Raw genomic sequence first — 23,984 nt, 5'->3', positions numbered from 1 at the left:
TATATATATATATATATATACAGAATGTCCTAAAATGATCATCAAATTTCCTACATAGGTAGACCGAAATCAACTGAATCAAAAAGTCTTGTACTTGTAGTTTTGCAATTTTCGCAATAGTTAACAAGATATTAATTACTAAAAATCGCCGAATCTGTGAAGTTATTGATATAAAATTAATAAATGTAACGGTAAAAATCTTATTTAGTAACTGCGAAATATAGATGAAAGATTAGTTAGAGAGCTTTGTAAATAATTATCACAAATAATCATGCCAATAATTGTGTCACTATAATTATGGAAATGATGTCTCGCTCCAGAAAACTTTCTAATGAAGCTGGGTGAAGATGTTGAACTTTGATACCATAAAGACGTATTCGCGATGAATTCACATACCCGAGCATAATGTCGAGTGACAGGCCATGCAGCAAGACAACATGAAAATGCATAAACTTGAAGGCGAAGTAATCAGGAACAAGCTAGTTACATTGTCAAGCATTTTGAATAAAGTAAAATTTTCTCCTGACATTTAAAGATTGTTAATTAAAATTTGGAACCACGAACTAACGTCAATAATTTACTTCTTGAATATTACATGAATGATATTAATCGAAAGTCTGCCGGTAAACCAAGTTCTCTCTAATCAACGCAAACTTGTTATAATTTCAATTCAGACGGTTATAAATTCATCACAACCAGTAGGCAACTATTGTAAAGCTATCGCAACTCACGACAGTTCCACTTGCATAGATTGACAAAGGCTCGTATTCATATTCGGTATTCATTATATGTAGCCACGTGATCCTCATATAACAACATTGATCGTATTATTTTAGGCAATTAAAATGTGAAAACCAAATCATAGTATAATATATAGGTTATAAATGTAGCATAAATTGTTAAAAATTTGCACGTAATAATACATGTAATTAAATATACATAAAGAATTGGACTTTATATTTTTAAAAACTTATTCTCGCACCATATTTTGCTTCAGTCAATCTACTGAAATTGCGAATCGTTGTTCGCGCCTTTGTAATCCGCGAACAGGAAGAGCAAATTTCGCACGCGATGGAATTTTAACTGGCCACTCCCAACCCTAGCTATCACGAAGCATAATCGTATTTGCTCGACTGTCTGGACGGTGATCGACAAAAGTGCTATTCGCTACCGCATCGGTATGCCCGGATCAATCTGCGTAACCTCGGGGAAAAAGTACGAAAGCGCTGTCACTCGAATGTAAACGAAACGAGTCTATTCATTCATCTATGTACACACACAATTCAGTACATGCACAAAGTAAATCGAGAAAAGTTTTTCGGAAATCATTAATTCCTTTGCTTTGTTTTATTTCCGTGAAATCTCGATAAAATTAAATCAGTTTTATGCATGGATTTTTTATTACAGATTGAATAATCTCAAACGAAATTTCTTTTTCAAGATAAGATAGAAAAATTATGTTAATGCAATATTTTTATTATAAAACAACAAATTTCTTAACCGTACACCACAATGCAAGAATGTTCGCAGCTAATATTTTATATTTTAATCACATAACAGTTAAATAAATAGACGTTTCAACCTAAATTAGATCATCTTCAGTATTATACAATTACACAATTACTTATTCAAATTCATATAATATATTATCGCACCAACGCAACAAAGAGTTTAATGTCTCGCGTTATAACTTGTAAAAATAATTCAACAGGACAATGTTAACAACAAGTTATCTTTTCTAAATAGAACCTTAAAAAAAAAAGATAGTCGAATATTATATTGTATTATATTCTTGAGAAATTGTCCATTGTTAAATTCAGTCAATTATTCCTATCCGTTCGTCCTTTTTAATTATTTCCATATATAATTTCCACATATAATTTTTATTATATTATGTTTTGCATTAAAACGATAACATTAATTTAATTAATCTTGTTGATTCCTTAGATTTATTTGCTCTAAATTCTTCAATACTGTGATACATAAAAATTACTCACGATTACCCGTGAAAATTTTAAAAGCAAGCACATATATATCGAACGCAGACATATTATTTAATTTACATTCATGATGGTCTCAATAAGAAATAATTATAAACAATTGCTAAATGCTACCGATTATAATTATTTCGGCAAAACAGATTGGAAATTATTATTGTGAATATTATATTACATAAATATATTCTTCTATAAAGTGATACTGTTTTTTTTCACAGCTACTATCATACTTTCTGCATCACAATTGATTTAATGGAATGCACCATCGTTCTCATTAACGAAGATGCAATGAACAAGTGCTCGCATATATTTTCTATATAAGAACTCGACATATATTCACTTATATTTTTACATGAAGCAATTTTCTCTACGCCATTAGTAGTAATGGCAATGCAATAAGTATATTATTATTATTGTTATTGTTATTATTAGTATTGTATTTGCGAATGTTGCTTTCAAATGATCGATATTTAAGCAATATACATATCAACAAAAAGTAACAGATACGTGTAAATACCTGCGCAATTTTTGCCTTTGACACTACAGCCACGCTTTTCACGTCATGCTTTTCACTAAATCTCGTGAATTTTTTTACAAACCATTCATGTATTCAAAAGATTTTTTTCGAAGAAAATATTACAAAAATATTTATATATTGCACATTTATCAATCATACTATCAAAATCATATAACCTTTCATTACAATATAATTTAGAGTAACTCCGGCAAATACGCCGCGTTGGAATTTACGCCGCAGAAGTCAGAAAAAATAGAAGGAGTGAAGGTAATTTTTGCGCAACTATTCTGTTACATGCCTTTATGTTATATTAGTATTGTGTTATGATTTCAGTTTCTTACTGTTAGTATTAATGAAATTATTGTTGAATCGATTTATGTTACTGTGTTAAGTAGCGCCATCATAAATTATAATCTACATAAATGATTACTGTAGGACGTGCAAAAGACTTAGTGGTTATTTCGTGATACGTACATGTAGAAGAATAGTAAAGCATGTTGTATAATAAAATACAGTACTTTGCTCTTATATTCTTTGTTATCTTATATATCCCACTCTATTTGAGATAAATGGCATTTTTAACAGGCGGGATTTATGTTCAAAGCATACAAAGTGCGCAGATTGAATTCAGTGCACTAAATACAATAAACGCATTACATGAAATATGTACCTCATGTCATAACATTTGTAATACATCAGGGAAGATTGTAATTATTGTTTATTACTTCATATACATATTTATCATTCTTATTTTTTAAATAAAACTTTATAAACGCATTTTATAAGTTATTGTGTAATTTACTTTTATGCATTATTTATGCATTATTTGTAAATTTTTTATAAGCCCCCCCCCCCCTCTTCTTATGAATAGCCATATATCCCATCCCTATGGGATATACGGCAAAAATGCAAGGATTTAAAAAAGTTCATTTTTTTAATACGAAATATAATAAATATTTCGGATTTCTAATATTTTTTTATAATAGAGTACAAAGTTTTTACTGATATAGTTCGTTTATTTTAAACATAGTAAATATGGTAATACTTAATAATACTTAATAATACTTAATAAATAAATTTTTAATAGGCGTATCCGAAATTACTTTAAAGAACAAAAGAGATGTTCATTAAGATATTTTTTATTTCATGCGTATATTCTTATTATAAATTTTCTTTTGCAAATTAACTCTACAAACGAGGACATGACATAAAAGCACATACTACTTTTGCTTGCATTATCATTTTATATATGTTCTTTGAGCAAGAGTTAACATCTTTTTCTAATGTTTTTCAAAAGTGGCATAAATTTTTTGAGTCCATGATCCCACATACTCATGCAAAGTGATTTAGTAAAAAATTCATCAACGAAAATGGAAGCAGCGCGTTATCAAGTTGCTATGGACACAGGAATATTTCAACGAATGTGAGAGATACAATGTTATGAATCATCGATTTCTGTGCAAAGTGATACATTGCTTCTCTACGAATTATGCAAACATTTTCTATCTGGCGTATAGTAATGAACACATAAAAACACAGCATAAAAAACTTTACCTATCAATCTCCTTAATTAGAATTTTTTCTTTTTTATTTATGTGAGAAAGATCTTGTTTAAATGTATATTTTTTAAATAATTAATATAAATGGATAAAAACTTTATACTTTGTCTGCAATGGAATAAAAAGGCATGCTTTAATAGATTCGTTATTATATTCATACGAAACACTTTGTATCACGATTTGAATATTCACAATCGTCATTCCTAAATTGCTTACATTATTATTTTTTTATTTTTATCGACCAAATTATTAACGTTCAATTAATTTTTTTTAATATTCTTTATATTATATGTATAGTTACTGTTATTCTATAGAAATTATTCCATAACGCACAACATACATATACATGCACACGCGCGCACCGTGTGAATCCATTTTTTGAATATAAATGACGCTTGCACAAAATGCAGTATAATAAATGAACGTACAAATAATTTCGATTTCCATTTTAATTTCATGAATGATTTACATAAAGCAATTCCTATTTCACGTTGAACTTGTATTCTATTTTTCATTTTTTTGTTTTCATTTCAATATTATTATAATTAAATATTGTCAGCAGTAAAATTAACAGTCAGCAAATTGTAATGTGGCAACAAAACTTTAATTGAAACAATGGAGAGGTATAAAATTTATTCACAATTCCGTCTGGTAAGTGTAACTTGCTTTTGTTACTTCCGCTAGGAAATGGTGGGAAATGGACTACATTGTAGCTGATCCGGTTGAGAAGTACATACACAAGATATGTATGTTTCTCTAGCACTGTGATTTTCACTTTGAGCAAATACATTTCTCAGTAATATATAATCCTGATTATTTTTAAATTATAAATGGCTCATAGATAATGGAAAAAATTTTACGATAATATTTAACATAACGATTACTATTTTGCATTTATTTTCATATATTATTTGAAATGAATTTTCTTATTTCTTTACTATTTGTGTCATAAATTGCAATGGATAATGATTGTACATATGTATATAATTTACAGTTACGCAGATTTATTTCCATCATACAGACTTTATTAGAACGCTGTTACTAAATCATATATAACTGGTAATTATTAAAGAGTCGTAAGATTATTTCGTCTTGAGAGATCGTCTTTGCGTGTCGTACTATGTAGAAGAGATACTATAATATAATATGCGAAAATCTCTAATTGCACGGTCAAGCACGAAAGTGAGCATACTGTTGTTGTACCAAATAATTGCTATCCTCTCGATCACATCGTTTACAGACTTGATTTGTTCATAATTAAAGTGATTCGAAAATATTCCACATAAAATATCAACGAACATCGTTGGAGTAGAAAGTTATGCGTTGACAAGATTTAAGTAAATTTTTACGAGTAATTTTTAACAAGCACAGAATTTTAATCATTAATACAACGTAAGATTATATTTTACCGATACTATTTAACAAAATTATAAACGAAAACTTATGCTTATTTATTTTCATTCAGTAAAATCTTCGAACGTGAACGACTCGCGAAAAATCTGTCAACAATGCAGCAAGATCCAATTTAATTAAAAGTCAACTCGACATAATTTTTACCTGGTCGGGAATTGCGCCGCTGTAATTGCGGGAATAATTATTCTTCTAGATTTTCATGTCGCACTGCGTGAAAAATTTATATGACGAAATTCTAGAAAATAGATTCAATATATATGTATGTATAATACTAATAAAAAAAATGTAATATTGAATATAGAAATGATTTTCACAATACTCTTTGAAACAGTAAATAACAAGTTGGAATATTTAAATCACTTTAAATATTAAATAACAACAAATAAAATATCTGCTTGCGCTAATATCAAATTTCGATAAAATTTAATTCCATTTCATTTCCAATGACTCATTTATTAAAATTTCATTTAATTCCAATGACTTGTTTATTAAAAAAGATGCTTCACTATAGTATTACATACAATGCACGTACGTTGCACTATTTCATAAACAGTGCATGTTTAGTAGACAATATATTTTCGCACGGATCAAACAAATGGTCCGGAACATTCCGCACAACTGCATATTTTTCACTGTCTTATCGCTCTTTCAAACCAGTGCATCTTGTAATCCTCTTGGTGAGTGATATTTTTATCAAAGAATATTATGCATTCTTTCTTTGAACCTTCGGAGATATCTCACATTTTTCTCGAAATTCCTTTCGCCGGTAGTGTATATAACATTTGCACGTAAAAGATAACACCTCTAGAATGAGAATAACGAAACGCGATATTATTTTTTGATGAAATGTGATTTGTTGGATATTTATATTTAAAAGCATTCTTCAAATATATTACAGGTACAGTGTTGCAAGAACCGAAAACAGATAGGAGTCATTCATTCTAGTGTGATCGCAATGTATAGATTCTGGCGCGCTTGCCTCTTCAGTCTTAGTTTATTCAAAGACGACGATGCAACCGCGTCAAAGTGCATTCGTGTGTATCGAGCTTGTATCTTCGATCGACTGTTCGAGAATCTAAAGCCTGTCGCAACAGCAATAAGGCGTATCTGCACTTTGGGAGAAATGCTGTCCTTTTGTAAGCATCTAAGAAATCAATAACAGAATCACTAAAGGTTTCATTTTGGCTTCATTAATCAATTAAAATTTTTTTTTATTAAATATACAGTATAGAATATTATAAATACGAATATAATAATATAAATATGAATATAATATAAATAATTATAATTATATGAATTATAATAAATCTTCATTCAACCAAAAATAAGAAAATTATCTAATTGGCTTCTTCAACAGTTCTACAGCGGGATCGTCAATAATTCTAGCGTTAACGAAGAAAACTCTGTAAACTTCTCGATTCCAACGGGAATAGCAAATTTGCAAAGTCTTATTACATACTACTAAAAAAACCTGTCTGACACAGACAGGTTTCGCAAACGAGTTCGGTTTTTGCCGGCTGAACATATATCACAGTTATTGAATAGCGGGATATTCTTGCATTACATCAATCACTCACATGGAAAATTTTAAGATTTATCGCTGTTTAATCTACGTTCCGCAAAATAAGACGCAAAAACAAAATAATCTTCGTTTGTGTCTTACAGAAATAATATCATAGAGACTTGTGTGTGTTATGAAAATAAATAATTGAACTTATAATAAAGTAAACTTATAATAAAAATCTCAAGATCGCTCATTTAATTTTTGATATAATATTCGGAAGTAAGTATCATAAAACGTAAAAGTAACGTTCTACTTTTTGCTGTACTACGGTGAGAATTCGCTTTTTGTCGACACATCGTGACGCGATGCGTGGATATAGTACACGAGCATCGTAATGGAAGAGGTTTATTGTTCACCGGACGAGGCACGCCAAGCCGCATCATTTATAGCTTCAGTGTTTCCTAATGTAGCAGCTTGTTAGTTGCGATTTGGTGTAATGCTTCATCCACTACGAACTTTCTCCCTTCTGATTTCTCTAGACACGCACTCATATCAGCGTTTCTTTTTTAACGTAGCTATTCTCATATCCATCAGGAAGATTACCATTTCATAATTTGTCAGCGCAATATCGCGGAAAAAATCCAGGATCTTACTCGTTGTTAATTACGAAATATGAAATAATGTTTCCATATAATTATTCAGGTGTGATAAAAAACATTGAGAAGCATAACAAATTTATAGCACTGCATTACTAATGCATTTAATAATTAATAGATCCGGTTATTTTTTCAAAAGGAAGCAACGCTTTGAAATTATGAACGCAAGTTCCCATTTTTCATGAAAATATATTCTCTCATGGCCATTTAAAGTATTGCTTTTTTCTCTCAAAATATAGAATGCAAAATATAGAAGCTTTCGACTTTGCAATTTTTTCCTTTTTTTTTTTGGCAAACAATCCTTTGAGAAGTATAATCCTCTCAGATGTTGAATTATGATTCTAAATTCCTTTTGAATGTTAGTATTGTTATTACCGTATTGTAGCTATCAAGATCACGCTGAAGTGTGCAAGACTATAGCATACATATATAAAATAAATTCCCACATTCTATGAATATTACATAAAATATTCTCAAGGGAATTGCAAATTTTTTCTCATCCGGTTCATTAAGTATACGCTTATGTTAATTCAGTCGGAATTCAAGTCAAATCGAGTAACCTCGGTTAATTATGAGTTCTTTATGGAGTTAAGATAGATTTCGCTCCGTCAGTCTATGGCTGTCTTTAACCGTCGACAGAGTTCGCAGAGTTTGTGAGAAACTCGTTAACATACGTTTTATTGACGCGAGCTATTAGTGCGCTTACCAACGTCGCGTTACTCAGATCTGAGTAGAACGTGTCGTTGCGGTATATAAACTGGCTATGAATTAACAATTTCCACACAGCATTAAAAGCTATGAGCGCATATACATTCGCCTAGTAAAATGTCGAACTCAATTCGACACATCACGTTTTCGCACGCCCGTTCACCATGTCCTTCAGTAGTATATTCTAATGACCACATGTCGAAGTAAATAGTTAACAGTGAAACAGGTCGATCAAAAGATCAATTGTAGTTGGATGTTTAATCCATACTAATTACTTTACCGGTGAATACGTATGTGCAAAGCTTCTCGATAATCTCCGATTTGATGTTACAAACTGAATAGAGCTATAATTGAAGCTAAATATTCTACTCCGCTGTTGCAATATGTATAATATGTGATTATGTTAATTACATATGCAAAATGGAAGATACGATATTTTTTTACATAGCAGCATTGTATATGCATCGATACAGCATATCAATTGCAAGCAGATATCATTGTTTTCCGATACCGCAAATCTAAATAAAATCGTACGTGATGCAAAATATCCTATCACATGCATGCGTATCAACCAATTTTTGGATATACGTAATACAAGTGGAAAAATCACGCGGTGGAATTAATTTCTCTCTTTTCCAAAAACAAATTGTTCTTTTCTTTTTTTTCGCAATCCAAATTGACATCGGTGCAAAGAGCAAAAATATACCAATTCGAGTGAATGTTTCTGTTCAATTATCTCGAACAAGTTTAGACCGCGAATGAAAAAAAAGATGAAAAGCAAGCGAGTCAAAAAAAAAGAAATAAAACTTTTTTTGGTAGGTTATTTTATTGCGTGCTCGTTATAATCTCGCATAGCAACTTTAATTGGCCGAGCTAGAGAACTGGGTTGAATTAGTTTAAATTCGTGGACTTTATTATCGCATTATCGCTGCGCGTGCTTTCGCGGTCGTTAATTTTTCACGTCAAAAAATAGTTTCTCAAGCTGCAATATATATAAAACAGGCAAATGCATTATTGATGATATTAATAAACATGACAAACGTTGTTGAAACACATAATCTAATATGCATTGGTACAAATACAATTGACAAGTGGAGCTAACTCGTAGCCTGAAACCAGAACTTGAAAGATTAACAGGTTGATGTTAATGATATGTTCGATTTAGAATTACAAACATCCGGTGTCTCGAATGTACCTTATCCAATTATGAATAATGAGGTCGATCCATACCTTGCTGACACACATATCAAATATGACGGAATTTAGTAGCTCCGAAACATGAAAGATATTTCCAATTGAAATGTAATGTGCTTTAAGAGCATGAATAACTCCTCACATAATAATAAAATACCTATTAATAAAATATAGATTCTAAACTTTGCGACATCGAATAATATCGCTAATTTATTAAACTACATTTCTTGATTCTACAAGACATTCTAAATCTAAATATTAAAATTGAAAGCAAATGTTAAAACTGTTAAAAGAAACAATTAATATTGGAGTAAATCTATGATATAAATATATATCTTGTTTGGGCTAATATAAAAAAATTACTATCTATGATAATTATAAATAAAAAAATAACAAAATAGGAAACGTACCTAATGAAAAAAATTACAAAAACTTTGAATGTAACATTGTTAGAGTATTGGGTTAATAAAACATAGGTATTCTAAATATATAAGGCCGAAGTTGTCACATAAAATAATGCATAATAAACGTGCAATTTGAATAATATTAAAATGCGAACGTAATATTCATAACTTGCTCCGATTTACGCGATTAAATTGTTTAATGCACTAATATCTAATATCGCGATGTTATTACTATACATACAATAATGCAATATTATAACATTGCGTTAAATAAGATTGATAAGATTGATACAATTTGAATTTGAACAAAACTGCAATAACATACGTTCGTGGCAAGAATTAATTGGTTTTTACGATTCAACATATATTACTGGTCTAACAATCTAAAAGCAAAGCCAACTTAATTATCTAACAACTATGTAGATGCTATTCCCGAAGGACGAGAAACTCTCGTGTAACTCAAAAGGTAGAGTCATCCGGCGAAGGAGTTGTTAAACACGATGTCTGGGAAAATGTAAATGTACTTTTCTTCAATTCACTACCGCTTTCGAATTACAGTAGAATGAAGCAGATGGTCAACTTTATGTAATGTTTAAGAATAAAAGCATATTCAGATCGTGTATTTCAATAAAAAAAAAAAAAAATACATATCTAAGCATGCGTGATCCTCTAATCACTTTAATTTGAAAAATATCGTTAAAGAATATGCCTGAAATACAATAATAATAAAATTATATTTATACAAATTATATTTTATGAAATGTTAAATTTTATATCTTTAAATAATAACTTCCAATATTATAAGAAAAGAATATTATAAGAATTTAATATAATATAATTCGAAAATGATAAGAAACGAAAAAACAATTAATTTCTTTTATATATTTTATATACAAAATATCGCGTTGTATAATAATTTATGATAATTTCAAAAACGTATTCTCAAAATTAATTATATTTAAAAATAAAGAAATCACATATATTACAAGTTTTTAAGTTATAAGTTTAAAATTGTTTAATGATATTGTCAAATATATTTTATATTTATACATTCTTAAAAGAGTTAAATTTCTAATTGTAATAAATTAAAATTAAAAAGTCGCATTTCTTGCTAACTTTATTTTATCTTCTTATTTTAGTATACAGAAACTATTACACGGAAAGTTTCTTACTTATTAAAGTTATACAGTTTTCTTCTTCCCGAGGACGTAAAAATTTATTGCATGATGTAGATATTAGACATAATTACATTTTATAAAATATTAAATATTTAGATATTTAATATTAACGGTCGGACACTGGCTGGCATACGGCCTTGGCGTTTATTTTTGCGTGCTATGTACAGCGCACTGTTACATACGCAACATCGCTATCGTTCGCGCATCGAAAACGAGCAAGTATAGTGTGAATTGCTCTGCTACTTATCGTCACGTTATTCTTCGAAACACGATCATTCTTTACAAATAATTAATTCAACGATTTGTGTAGCAAGGTCACAACTTCTTGTCGAATGATATATTACGAGATTTTGTTAAATCACAGTAATACGATATCAAAATTAAAATATTATTTTATTTAAAGAACAAAATAGAAATAAATAGTTGATTTCGTGTTCCTATGGGGTTATAAGAACTTCCATTTTATTTTCAAATATGTTTCATTCTATACAAAATAAATTTTATAAATTTAATAATAAGATTGAAACGATTGAGTTTAATAAGTTAATAAATTCATTTTGTAAATTAATAGTTAAATTTACAACAGCAAACATACAAAGTTCTTAATATTTAACGAACGGAATATATGCATCTATTAAACAAAAATAGATTGATATTTCCGGGAAAATTACCGACTGTTATATTATAGCCTTGGCACTTATTTTGGGTTATTTTAAATACCGCATATTTTAGGCTCGTAAGACTATCTTGATGTCATTCAGACTTCGACAAATAGATAGACAGAAGTGCGTATTGCTTCGTGTATCATCGTGTTATTGCATCAAAGTCATGGCAATTTAATCCTACTGGTCTATTCTTTACTACACGATCATATTATTTGGGCAAATATAATAAACAATAATTATTTTTAATGATTTTTATTTCACATTACACTTTGAATTTCTCTTTACTTTATCTAATAATAATTTACTGATTATTGTTTCCAAAAAAAAAATTAGGAAATATATACAAAATATCATACAAATAGTTTGATGAAACAATTTAAATAACAAAGAGTCTCCATGTATCTTTTATTATAATATTTATTTCAGGTAATTATCCATTGCTGTTATTATTATAAGAATGTCATGCGAATGTCGCACGATCTTGTATCCTGATATAATTAGTTCGTAATTAAATATGACTTTACCATGAACGCGCACAATCGTAATTAACCGTGTTTTAACGAGTGTTGTGTCGTGATGTATAACAAAAAAATATGAAAAAGATCTAATTGAGATAGAAACCATAAAATAATTTATCCTTTACATATACAGTGAGAGCAAAAAATATTCGTACAAAAAATTTATAAAAAAAAGTCTTATTTCTAGAAAATAAACATTAATTAGCAATTTTATACAATGAATACATTCTGTTCTAACATAAACAAATGAGTTTCGCATGTATTTCTAATTTTAGAAACTAAATTTCTCATCTGTACGAATTTTTGAGCATTCAAAAAATTAATTTTTAATTTTCACTTATTTTTCATATAATATATTTTATATAATTAATATACAGCTTTTTGATAAATAATTTTAAGAAAACACAGTCTATTTTATTAAAACACAGTTTATTTTTCTTTATGAATTGTTAATTATCCAACAAGAAATGATTGTCAATTAAACATCGAATCGACATCAAATTGATGAAATCATCAGATTTATATCGCTTCGACATCAATTCGACTCATTTCTCGCTAGATAATACAATATTTAATTTTTAAAATAAATACTTTTTAAAAAATATTTTTTCTGTATGAATACTTTTTGTATATTATTTGTTAATTATAGATTTTATCATCTTTTATTAATATGAACAATTTTAAATAAGAATTAAGGAAATAATACTTTTGTTAATAAAATTGCGCATGCGTGTATCAAAATTTAAATGAATTTACATGATTACGTTTTTTCATTTAAAAAAAAACGCTCTTGGAAGTTTTAAAATTATTTTATTAAGTTACTTAAAAAAAACGAATAAACAATTCGATGTAGATAATTATTTTTTCAATTATTAATTCTTTTAGACGCTGCTATATAATTTGGATTTTATAATTGTATGGTGCAGATTAATGCAGTAATGGAGCAATTACTCTTCCGCTGCGCATCGTATGAATATCAGATTTTATTTATTTTAAAATCAAAGTAATAGACCTCTGACAAAATATTATAAATCTCATAAATTTATTAATAGACCTTTAACAGAATATTACAGATAAATATAATATCTCGCAAATTTATTAACTGAAAATGGATCGGTGCAATAGATTAATGTCAATATTTAATTTTCGTATGTATGTAAAATCATATGTCAATTTATTATGCATACACGAACATATACAATAATGAGATCATACAGAGACCGTTATATCGATATATCATTTATTGGCGTCGTTAAATATTTTATTTTTAATATTTTGTGTTACAATAAAATAATTATGAGAAATTCTGTTTAATTTAGCCAATGTTTAATTAAAAATGTGCTAATTGCGTATTTATTTCAGTTTTATTATATCTTCTTAATAATTTTTTTAGCTATCTATATTTATATGTTGAAAACTTGATTTTAAATAATATGCCATGGAAATCAATAAATATTTTGCCACATCATATCGTCAGGATTTTTGGTTATACCAAAAAATATGTGGTTTACTTACATCTCACGGTACAACTATATTCGTTCCTATGAATACGAGTGTCATCCGCAGTTGTTGCCGCAACTTGGCGCGAATAATATGCATCTCCGATCGTGCCGACACCTACTACGCGAAATGTAAATAGCGTTCCGTGTACTAACCGAGTTTCTCGACAGCTTACGACAGTTTTCAAAGTTCCTTTACGTTGAGCTGCATAAAACTGAATGAATGAAAATGATCAAGTTCGGAAAATTGCATTTATCATCTGACTGTAACATGCACGACGCTTTTTAATAAAATTATAACTATGCGTATTTTATTTCCGAGTATATGAATCCAGCATATCTACGTGGTCGTAAACCAAATTTTTTTGCTGCCAGTAGTTTTAATCCAATTTTAATTTCATATCGAATGTAGTAAAAAGCGACACCGTGGACACATAGAAATGTAATAACACCTTTAAAATCAGGAGCGAGCGAAGTTAAAATTGGATTTGGGAATAACCGTATTAATCTCCTATAAATCGTGATTTTCTTTTTTCAATGCAGCAATTGCGATAATTCAAATTGTTGATTTATATATATGTTGATTTATATATGCTTAAATTGAGATACATGTATAAAGAAGCGCGATTTTTAATACTAAACGCTTAATATAATATGAAATGTAATTTTAGATTTCTATAAAACTTAGATACTTGAAATGGATACTTCATTATTTTTAAATACTATCGTGTAATTACTAACTAATCCTTCAGCAATAAATCAGAGATCGAAGAAATGGGTCAATTAATGAAGTTAATATTTCAAGACGATTCGAATCTGAAAGAATCTTGTTTAACGTACTGATTTATTGCGATACTAACCAAGAATTCTAAAAGAAATTTAGTACTCTAAATATCACCCTGTCAGCGGTAAATCTTTCTTTACCGAATGGACGAAATTGCAGATTCTTTTAGATCAATATTACTCAGTGCAACCATTGTTACAAAGTGTAAGGATCGTAACGGTTATTAAATTCTTTACGTGCAAGCGAAAAGAACACAGTCTATTGTTCACTTTGTAAAATAAAATTAGCATCAAATTTTTTTAGTTTATAGAAAAACATCTATAGCTTCTTACAAAAATCATTTGTCGCGTGATAAAGTGTAAATTGTAGATTTGTTAATAGAAAGAGAGAAATAAACAGATTTCTCTATTTGTGATCAATCTCTCTGTGCTATCGGAAACGGCTAGTCAATTGTGCGAGGTCAGTATCTCGAGAGGAGAGAATTGTAACGGTGACATATCATCTCACTGCAGTACATCCGCAATGAACCGATGTACATCACAGTTGGGGGTTCCCAATTTTGGAACTTTCCTCGCATTATGTTGCATACATGCGAATATATACGGATCAGTGATTTGCTTTCTGACATCTCCACGTAAAATGGCATTATATGGAATTTCTTAGTCACTTAACCGCGATCGAAAGAATAATTTGAAATATAAATAGCTTTTTGTGCTTTTCTCCTAGTATATACATATACAAGGTTTATTAAATTCATATTTCTTTCTATCTATTTTTCTATTTGTATTTTTGAAGAGAGAATATTGATATATTTGATATATTTGAGCTTATTGATATATTTAAATTTATTGATATTTTACTTTATTTATTAATGCATTGCAAGTATTAATTTATAATGTAGGAATAGTATACATAACACGTAAAAAGCCTGAACAATATTCAATTTATACATAACAGAATTTAATTATAAATAATAAATATTTAAGCTTTGTTATGGTACAATAAAATCTACAAACATATATATGTATTCTGTAATGCTATCTATTTAATCCAATTTTTCCTTTGATTGTACATTAGTTTAAATTATGAATGAATTGTAACAAACGTTTAGTAGTAAAAATAATTATTTCACTTTATTTAAAATACAAAACAGTTTATTCACATATTATGTCCACTATAACACTTTTGCTGTCATAACAACAACATATATATATAAGCTGTGTAATTATATAAGCTACATAAATATTAATTATTAATTAATGTTAATTGTTAACAGAAAAATAAAAAATAATACGGTTTATATACAATATGTTGTTAATAATTATTTATAAATTCATGAATTTATAAATAGAGGATACATTTTATTATCGTTTAAAAAATTTAATCTGTTAAATTTAATTTATTCTTCAAATATAACATTGCGCTAAAATACTGCAACTGTTGAGCTGAAACTTTTTATTAAAATACTATTGATCATAGATTTCTAAAATAATATTGGCATAACATATACTCTCCTATTCGAAAGAGATTAATAGAATTCTCGCTTTCTTAGAATATGTTTAAAATAATCTTCATTCAAATTCTCTCATTTCAAGATCATTCAATCAAAGTTAGAGTAATCTGAAAAGCAAATAATATTAATTACGTCTATTTTATACGTCTCACATATATCAATGCAGATTTATGTCACACATTTTGAAACATGCTCTTAATTATTGTTAGTTATTAATTTTAATCATTGCTGTTATATTATCGTTAATTATGTAATAAAAAAGATATTAACAACGTTTGTTAAATATTTTCTGCACTTTTTAGAGTTAATACTACATTTGCGTTTGTCTATCATTATTCATAATCTGCACGCAATTCACTTTCAAACAAATCACTGCAATATCTCGCGCGATTAGCCGACGGTTTTCGCTAATTCAATTAGGTTCTTATGAGATTCAAGCCGGAGCCATTTGTTATTGCAGAGCAGAAAAGGCGGATCTCTCGGGATAGATTTCCTGAGTGCAGCCCGTTTGGCGCTACTCTGTCTGGCAAAGTTTCAACCCCTTAAACGGGTTGAGAAAAAACTTTTCTGTCATATTACATTAAAGAAGTGACTTCGTGATGAATTCATTTTGTCCGGAAATTTAAGATTATATTTATGAATATCAAAACGATAGAAGTTTGTTCGAAAAATTTTCAAAGTTTAGCTAGAATGTCTCCCGTGCCATAAAAGATTCAATTCGAATCATATACTATTATCGAGCGTAACATAATAATCAAATTAAAAGAAATGGTATCAATATTCAGTGCTCACAATATGAAAATTTCACGCATAGGGAAATTGATGCGAGAATGGAATTATCATGTGTGAAATGATAATAATTAAATGCTCAGAAATATCTACATAAAATACACTTTCTTTTTCTCTTTTTTTGTTCTCTTAACATTATTATTCTCTAAATGCGTTTTATATATATAAGTATTATATATTTATATATATATTTATTATGTGCTATCAAATATTGTATGTGTATTAAATCGCCTCAAGCATATCCTAATTGTGCACACAGTCTAACAATGCATCACATTGATTTAAACAGTGGGGCTAATGTGCTTTCGAGTTATGCGCTTTCAGAGTTTTGCGCAATCGTTGTTTAAATCAGTTGGCTTAGGTAATGTTGATGCGATTAGTTGCAAGCAAATCTGTTGTAAAGTATTTCGGTAACTTTAATAATAATACTAAACAATCATGATACGAACAATGTTGGCGCGAATTCCTATCATGCACGCTTTAACGATATCCGTCCGATACTCCTCGCTTATTTATTTAAACGCATCGTGCAAACGAGCCGCGATAACTTCGAGGGCGTTTTCATATTTACACGCATAAATCCTCACTTCCCCTTCCACGGTTCGTAACATTTTTGATGCCGTGGGCTTGTACCAGACGCGCTTTATGTACGAGCTCGACGTGACTGTTGCCGCAAGGATTCTCTTCAAAATACAGGATTTTCCGTCAGTGCCAGATGTCCTTTCAACTGTGGTGTAGTAAGATCAAACTAAAAATGTTATATATATTTCAATGTCTAGATATTATTTTGGAGTGAACTTTTATTTTACATTAAAAATTAAGCATTTTGTTCAAAAAAATTAATTGACTATATGATTGAATTTTTTTTTATAAAATGTACACATAAATCTATATGTGAACATTACATACAATTGCGCTCTTTATCACATTGCTTTTCTATATGCTGCATCAGCTGCATCAAGTTGGACCTTCATTTAAGTTTTAGTATTAAAAGCGATGTTGCACAAGCGAAAAAATTCCAAAGCAAAAAATTGAAAGAAACTAAGGATAGTTCTATGGAGGAGGGTAAAAGCACCTTGTGTGCTGCGTAGTTGTCGTACTGCTGTGATTTGTTGCAATCCTCTAGAGAACGATTGTACTCCATCTTGATGAATAATTCATCAGTCAAGCACACACCGAAACCGTGCAAGTTCCGCGATTGGACTACCTACAGTAACGTGTCCCAAAATGTTTCAATAAATCCTCCACTATTGTCGTTGTCGGCATTACTAGCATTGTTATCATTGTTCTCGCTCTAAAACCGTCGATCGCATCTTTAAATTTCAAATAATATTTTATCTTTATTAATTGCAGCTTTATAATATACACACGCGCACACACACACAAAAATGGAAAAGAACAATTTTTGCTGAAAATTAAAAAATTTAGCAAATACAAATCTGAAAATAATTTTGTTGAATTATTAAAATAATTATATGGAAAATAATTATATGCTCAAGCATGACGATGCTACAAAAAGTTTTGTCAGTCTAACTAGCTTGAGTAATTATTTTGAAGATCTAACAAAATTATTTTCAGACCTGTATCCAGCTAAATTTTTAGATACTTTAGTAAAACCGTTCTTTCTATGTGGGTATATTACATATATGTTTTATATATGTAATATTATATACATATGTAATATTATATATATATATGTATATATATATATATGGTTTCTATCGCACGCAGAGCCAATAAATTCAATAAATGTTCCAAACATTTTCAATAACGATCGAATAAAGTATAAATACTGAAATTCTTTTAGCTGTAAGCTCCTCATCTTTCCACGTCGTAGGATAAATCGTGAGAGATCAATAGTTTATCATTAAACATATAATTTTTACCTTTTTTTTCTAAATCAAATTATCTTTTATGCAGTTATACTCGGGCAAAAGTTCAGACGTCTCACGTAGTTGTCATCAAGAAACGTTGACATCCTATAAATCAATCTCTCGTTTCTTTTGCGTCTGTCTTGCGCCTCACGGAAACTCGTTCCCCCACTATTTGCGAAACTTCGTACGGGAAAACACTCCGGGAGATCCTGCGCTTTCGCTGAGGGATATCCTTGCGGTCTCTGCCTCTGCCAACTTCTCTCCGCACTATCTTCACCACTTTCGAGAAGATTTGTATCCGTGGGTGTGCTAGAGGCTTCTATTCTCTGAATTCCGTGATATGTTTTACTTTACTTGTATTATCTCTGATAAACCGTATATACCGTGTAAACTAACTAGCTAACGAATCGATTCCAGAAGATAAGTATATACAAAGAGCAGAGATCTTGTACAATTAATCCAAAACACACCATTCTATATCATGTAGCAACGAAAGACACTGAAGTCGAATATTTGTCGGAATATCAATAAGAAATTGCGTAAATACATGAAATAATTTGCCGATCGCTTTCCACCTGCATAGATCGTTACTAATTACGTCACATCGACAAGTTTAGAGAAAAAAGTTTATCAATGAAATTTAAATCAATGAATATAATTAAATCACTTCATAGGGAAAGTGCAATATATTTATTATCTCCTCTTACTGAATTGTTGCAGGCAGCGATGTAATAATTTATACTGATATAATATAATAATTGTGATGTTTACTTCATTATTTCATTTTATTTAATTTTTTCATTTATTTGAGATATTTCATATCAGAATTTATTGTGTAAAAAAATTCATCATACATATAAAATTTAATCACTCGATTTAATTCACTTCAATGAAAGCACATCCTTTCTATAATGCAAAATTTAATTAAATGGTGATTACATTCAGAAAGAAGTTTTATATATATACTTTATCATTATTCATGAGATGAATTGAAAAATAAACTTAATAAAATGTAAATTGATTAAATAGTAAATTAAATGTAAATTAATTAAAGTAAATAGCAGGAAATGATTCTTAAGTTGCTTTCGAAAAAATTTAATTTAATATCTTTTTTTATTGATATAAACCAATTTTCATCAATGTACTAAAATAAATATCTCTTTGAGAATTATTATCACGTAAATACATAATTAAAGTTATTCGGAAATAATAGTGAATGTAATTTTGTGTGTAAAAATATAATTTGAAAATTTTTTGATATTTTTTATATTGTAATGTTTTAAATGAAGATACATTTCATTTTAATTATATTAATGTAAAATTAATTTGTTTGAAAAATGTCAAATTACGCTTTGTTGGATATATAAATCATAAACTCAGCATATATCCATAAAATTCTGGAAGATCATCTCTCTTGGCGACGTACGAATATATTCTACTAGCAAAGGCCGTAGGGCAGTAACACGTTAACCACGTGAGGGAAAGCCGTGCGAAACTCTTACTTTACTTTAATTTACGAGTTTCAGAATAGTAGAAACGAACACGAAAGTTTCTGAGAAGAATACTACATCTCATTAACCCTAAATTACCAAGTCAATGTGAGAAATACGAACTAGATGTTCTATGTGGAGCTACTTCTTCTAAATTTTTTCTAAATATTTTCAAGAAACAAGTAAAATTTTCGCAAATTAATAAATTGAATTAACTTAATAATGTATATATAATATATAATAATATACGAGGTATCGAATCGGATAATTTTTATTTATATAATTTATGGCACCCTATAATTGTTAATCAAATAAATTTGTGTTCTGGCTTATTGCTCGGATATGAAGTCTATACTTCAATGAAAATTAATTATTTTCTTTATTATGATGAAAATAAGACTTTTCAAGATAAATGTATACTTTTGGAAAATTATACCGATATCGATAAACAATGTATTCAATTGAAAAATGTAACTGCATCAATATTAAATTAATGATAACTTTTAATATTCAAAATTACTCACTAAAACGTTGATTTGATTTTTTTATGAATTGTATAATTTGTTGTCTTTATCTGATGAATAGAATATTTCTGCATTTTCTCATATTTAATTCTCGCATAGACCAGAATTTTTTTTTAACAAACGCACGCTTAATGATTCAATAAATGCTTCATTATTCAGATAGCGCAAAAAAAGGCATTATTTTCTTGTGAGTTTCTTGACTTTCTGTCAAAGATAAAAAAACGCGTTGATTTATAAGATACTGAATATTAAAGTTTCCATTTAAAATTCATCACTCCTTGATTGATCAACTTTTTTTGGTCATCTTCGAATAGAATATACGTTTTTGAATTAATCTTTAATCTATAGTATTTTCATTGTATTATTAATTATATTTTATGTTCTTCACACACGAATAAATACTTGACAATAATAAATATACAGTATTATCGATAAACAACGTAATGATAACAAAAATAAAAAGATACAAACGACTTTATATCTAAATGGACACATCGTGACTTAAGAAGACTGACACTTTATAGATTCGCTTTGTCGCGTCGGTTTCGTTACACGGTGTGGTGTGCGATATTATACAAAGCGATGGGAGCGGTAATTGTTCCAATGCAACGGGCTTCCTTAAGCAAGAGGCGACGTGTAGCGCACAAGGTTCCCACGTGCAGGCTTCCTGTATATTCGGGCGCAGTCAACGACACGTAAAGTCGCGCGTCTAGGGTCAGACCGGCGTTGTTCCCTCGAGCGTGGTTCCTTCGACTTGGTTCTCATCGACCGGCATATCCTACATCGCGTTACTACGTGCGAAAAGACGACCTCGAATATCCGCGTTGAAACTTTAAACCGGGTTTCTATACGACATGCACGTAAGATTTTGAATGCGTATAATGCAAAATTATTTTAATGCAACTTATTCAATTTCAGTCCAATAAAGGAGATATATTACTGAAAAAAATTTCCTAAATTTTAATACATATTTATTTTTTTGATTGAATATTAAGTAAACATCTATTTAATAAATAAATATTTAAATAAATAAATATTTACTAAATATTTACTAAATATTTACTAAATATTTTTAGTAAATAAATATTTACTAAAAAAAATAACGATGAAATTAAATTAATAGTTTTGTGTCAAATAAATATATATTTACATTTAATAAATACTTACTTAGAATTATTCAAACTATTATTTATTAAAATTTAATACTTTTTTCAAGACAAAAAAAATAAAAAAAATTGAAGAGAGACATATTTTGTTAACAATCCTTCAAAATTTTTTGAGAAAAAATCTTGCAGCAATTATAAATATAGAAGTAATAAATACTTATAGTATATACTATAAGTGCACATAAATATATAATGTAGAGTTGAAGTAATATTCGGTAATTATATTATTGAAGTTATATTAAAGTTAACTAAAAATAATCTGGAATAAAAAACAGGAAAAAAAAAGATAAAAAAAAGAAGAATTAGCTATTCTGTTCTGAAAATTGAAAAACTTTTACTTGAGAAGAATGAGAAAAAAGAAAGTGAAATAGGATTGAATAAGTACAAAGCAATTAGTAATTCAAAAGCAATCTACAAAAATAAAGAAATGAGACAGAATAATTACAATAAAATTGTTTTTATTACTGATCTCTCTCTCTCTCTCTCTCTCTCTCTCTCTCTCTCTCTCTCTCTCTCTCGCGCGTATGTAGGTGCAATATTTTAAATTTAAAAAATATTAATTGTAATGTCTTTTAAAAATAAAAAATAAAAAATAAAAAAGACTCAGAGACTTTGATAAATTTTGCTGAATAATATAAGGATAATGCACTAGAAAATGATTAGAGAGGATTGTCCCAATTGGTCCAAACTTTCTGCGTTCCGTTCCTATCTATTTTCTTCTATGTCACTAATAGCGTCGTTTCTTCGTTTCTTGTCTTTTCGGGAATTAGACCATACCGCATCGCCCAGGCGTGAAAAGGGTAAGAGCTAGAGAACGGATCTAAATTACTCGTGGGACATTCGTAGGAAATTTATACAGCCTTGATTACGTAAGAAATTTATGCAAATTGGGGATAGAAGTCTGATAAAAGCCGAGTTCCCTGTTAGAGAAAATAATGTTATGAATATATATAGTAAAACTTCATATATTAATTTTCGGTATATTATCGATGATAAAGCAATGACAAAATGATATTATCCTCTTACAGTTTAAGTATTCGTTATAAACGGATTTGTTAAATGGATTTGTAAATGAAGAAAATTTTTGTAACTGAGAAACAGAGAAATCGTCGCATAGAAAAATATCATTTTAAATTACAATTTAAAAATTATCATTTTAAAAAACTATTTTATAATCAGAAAGTCCTTGTTATTCTAGCAAAATGTAAAACCACTGAAACAATTAATATTGAAGAAACATAAATCCGAGGAAAACAGATTTACTAGAAACTTGAATCGCAAAGCGCGCTGAGTGTCTTATTAAAATCACGGAGGACTTTGATTAACACTACTACCAATATCCGCGTCGCATAGTAATCACAGTTGTGTACTTCGAGGTAACGAAACAATACAGGAGTAATTTCTATTCGAGATGAATTTGCGTGACTCGGAACAAAGATGATTTTTGCTGTAACGCGCGCGAGCGCATGCAAATGTACACATTGCATCACCGTAACACGACATAAAGTTTTCTAATATAAGAGGAATTGAAGTCGTCTTGGACAATAATAGTTTTGTCATAATTCCTGCTTCTTCATATTTCACAACATCATCACGACATTTAAGAACTTAAGGAAGATAATTAAAAGAGGATAATTAATTTTAAAAACGCAATGCGCATACATAAATTGACATAATTAAAAAATCTTATATTCTAAATTGATATTGATATTGATAAATCTATTTTATCTGTACAATAAAAATGAACTCTTTTTGCCAAGGTAGTGATCATAGTTACAACATTTATTCATTATATTCAAGATTGATAAGATAGAAAAATAGTTTCTCACTGATCATTACGTCAAAACGAATGATTCGAATTGAAAGACGTACTCAATGCTGATCTCGGGATGATTTCCGCACAAGAAACAATGGGCCCTGATTCTCTCACGATACCAGGATAGCAGGATGTAACTTTGAATTTAATTTAAATCGAGAACGTGCGAAGTGCATCTGTTATTGTTGCGTATACCCTTCGCCGTCCACCCCTTTC

The 23,984-nt window shown here is 29.0% G+C and overlaps 1 protein-coding gene across 3 annotated transcripts in view; it reads left to right on the top strand.

Moving 5' to 3' along the window:
* LOC108691199 (hemicentin-1) overlaps positions 1 to 23,984 on the top strand; it is a 174,289-nt gene that overhangs the window by 25,397 nt on the left and 124,908 nt on the right. The window contains exon 1 of one of the 3 annotated variants that reach the window (XM_018198867.1): positions 6,607 to 6,622. The exons of the other annotated variants lie outside the window; for them this stretch is intronic. Within the exon in view, the coding sequence (XP_018054356.1) occupies positions 6,610 to 6,622 (13 nt within the window). The 5' untranslated portion in view covers positions 6,607 to 6,609. Of the gene's footprint in view, positions 1 to 6,606; positions 6,623 to 23,984 lie in introns of those variants that run through there. 3 annotated transcript variants of the gene reach the window in all.

This window comes from Atta colombica, unplaced genomic scaffold (genome assembly GCF_001594045.1).
Source record: "Atta colombica isolate Treedump-2 unplaced genomic scaffold, Acol1.0 scaffold41, whole genome shotgun sequence".
Classification (NCBI taxonomy): Eukaryota; Metazoa; Arthropoda; class Insecta; order Hymenoptera; family Formicidae; genus Atta; species Atta colombica.
Note: the sequence above shows the minus strand (reverse complement) of the source record. Positions and strands in the feature narration are given on the sequence as shown.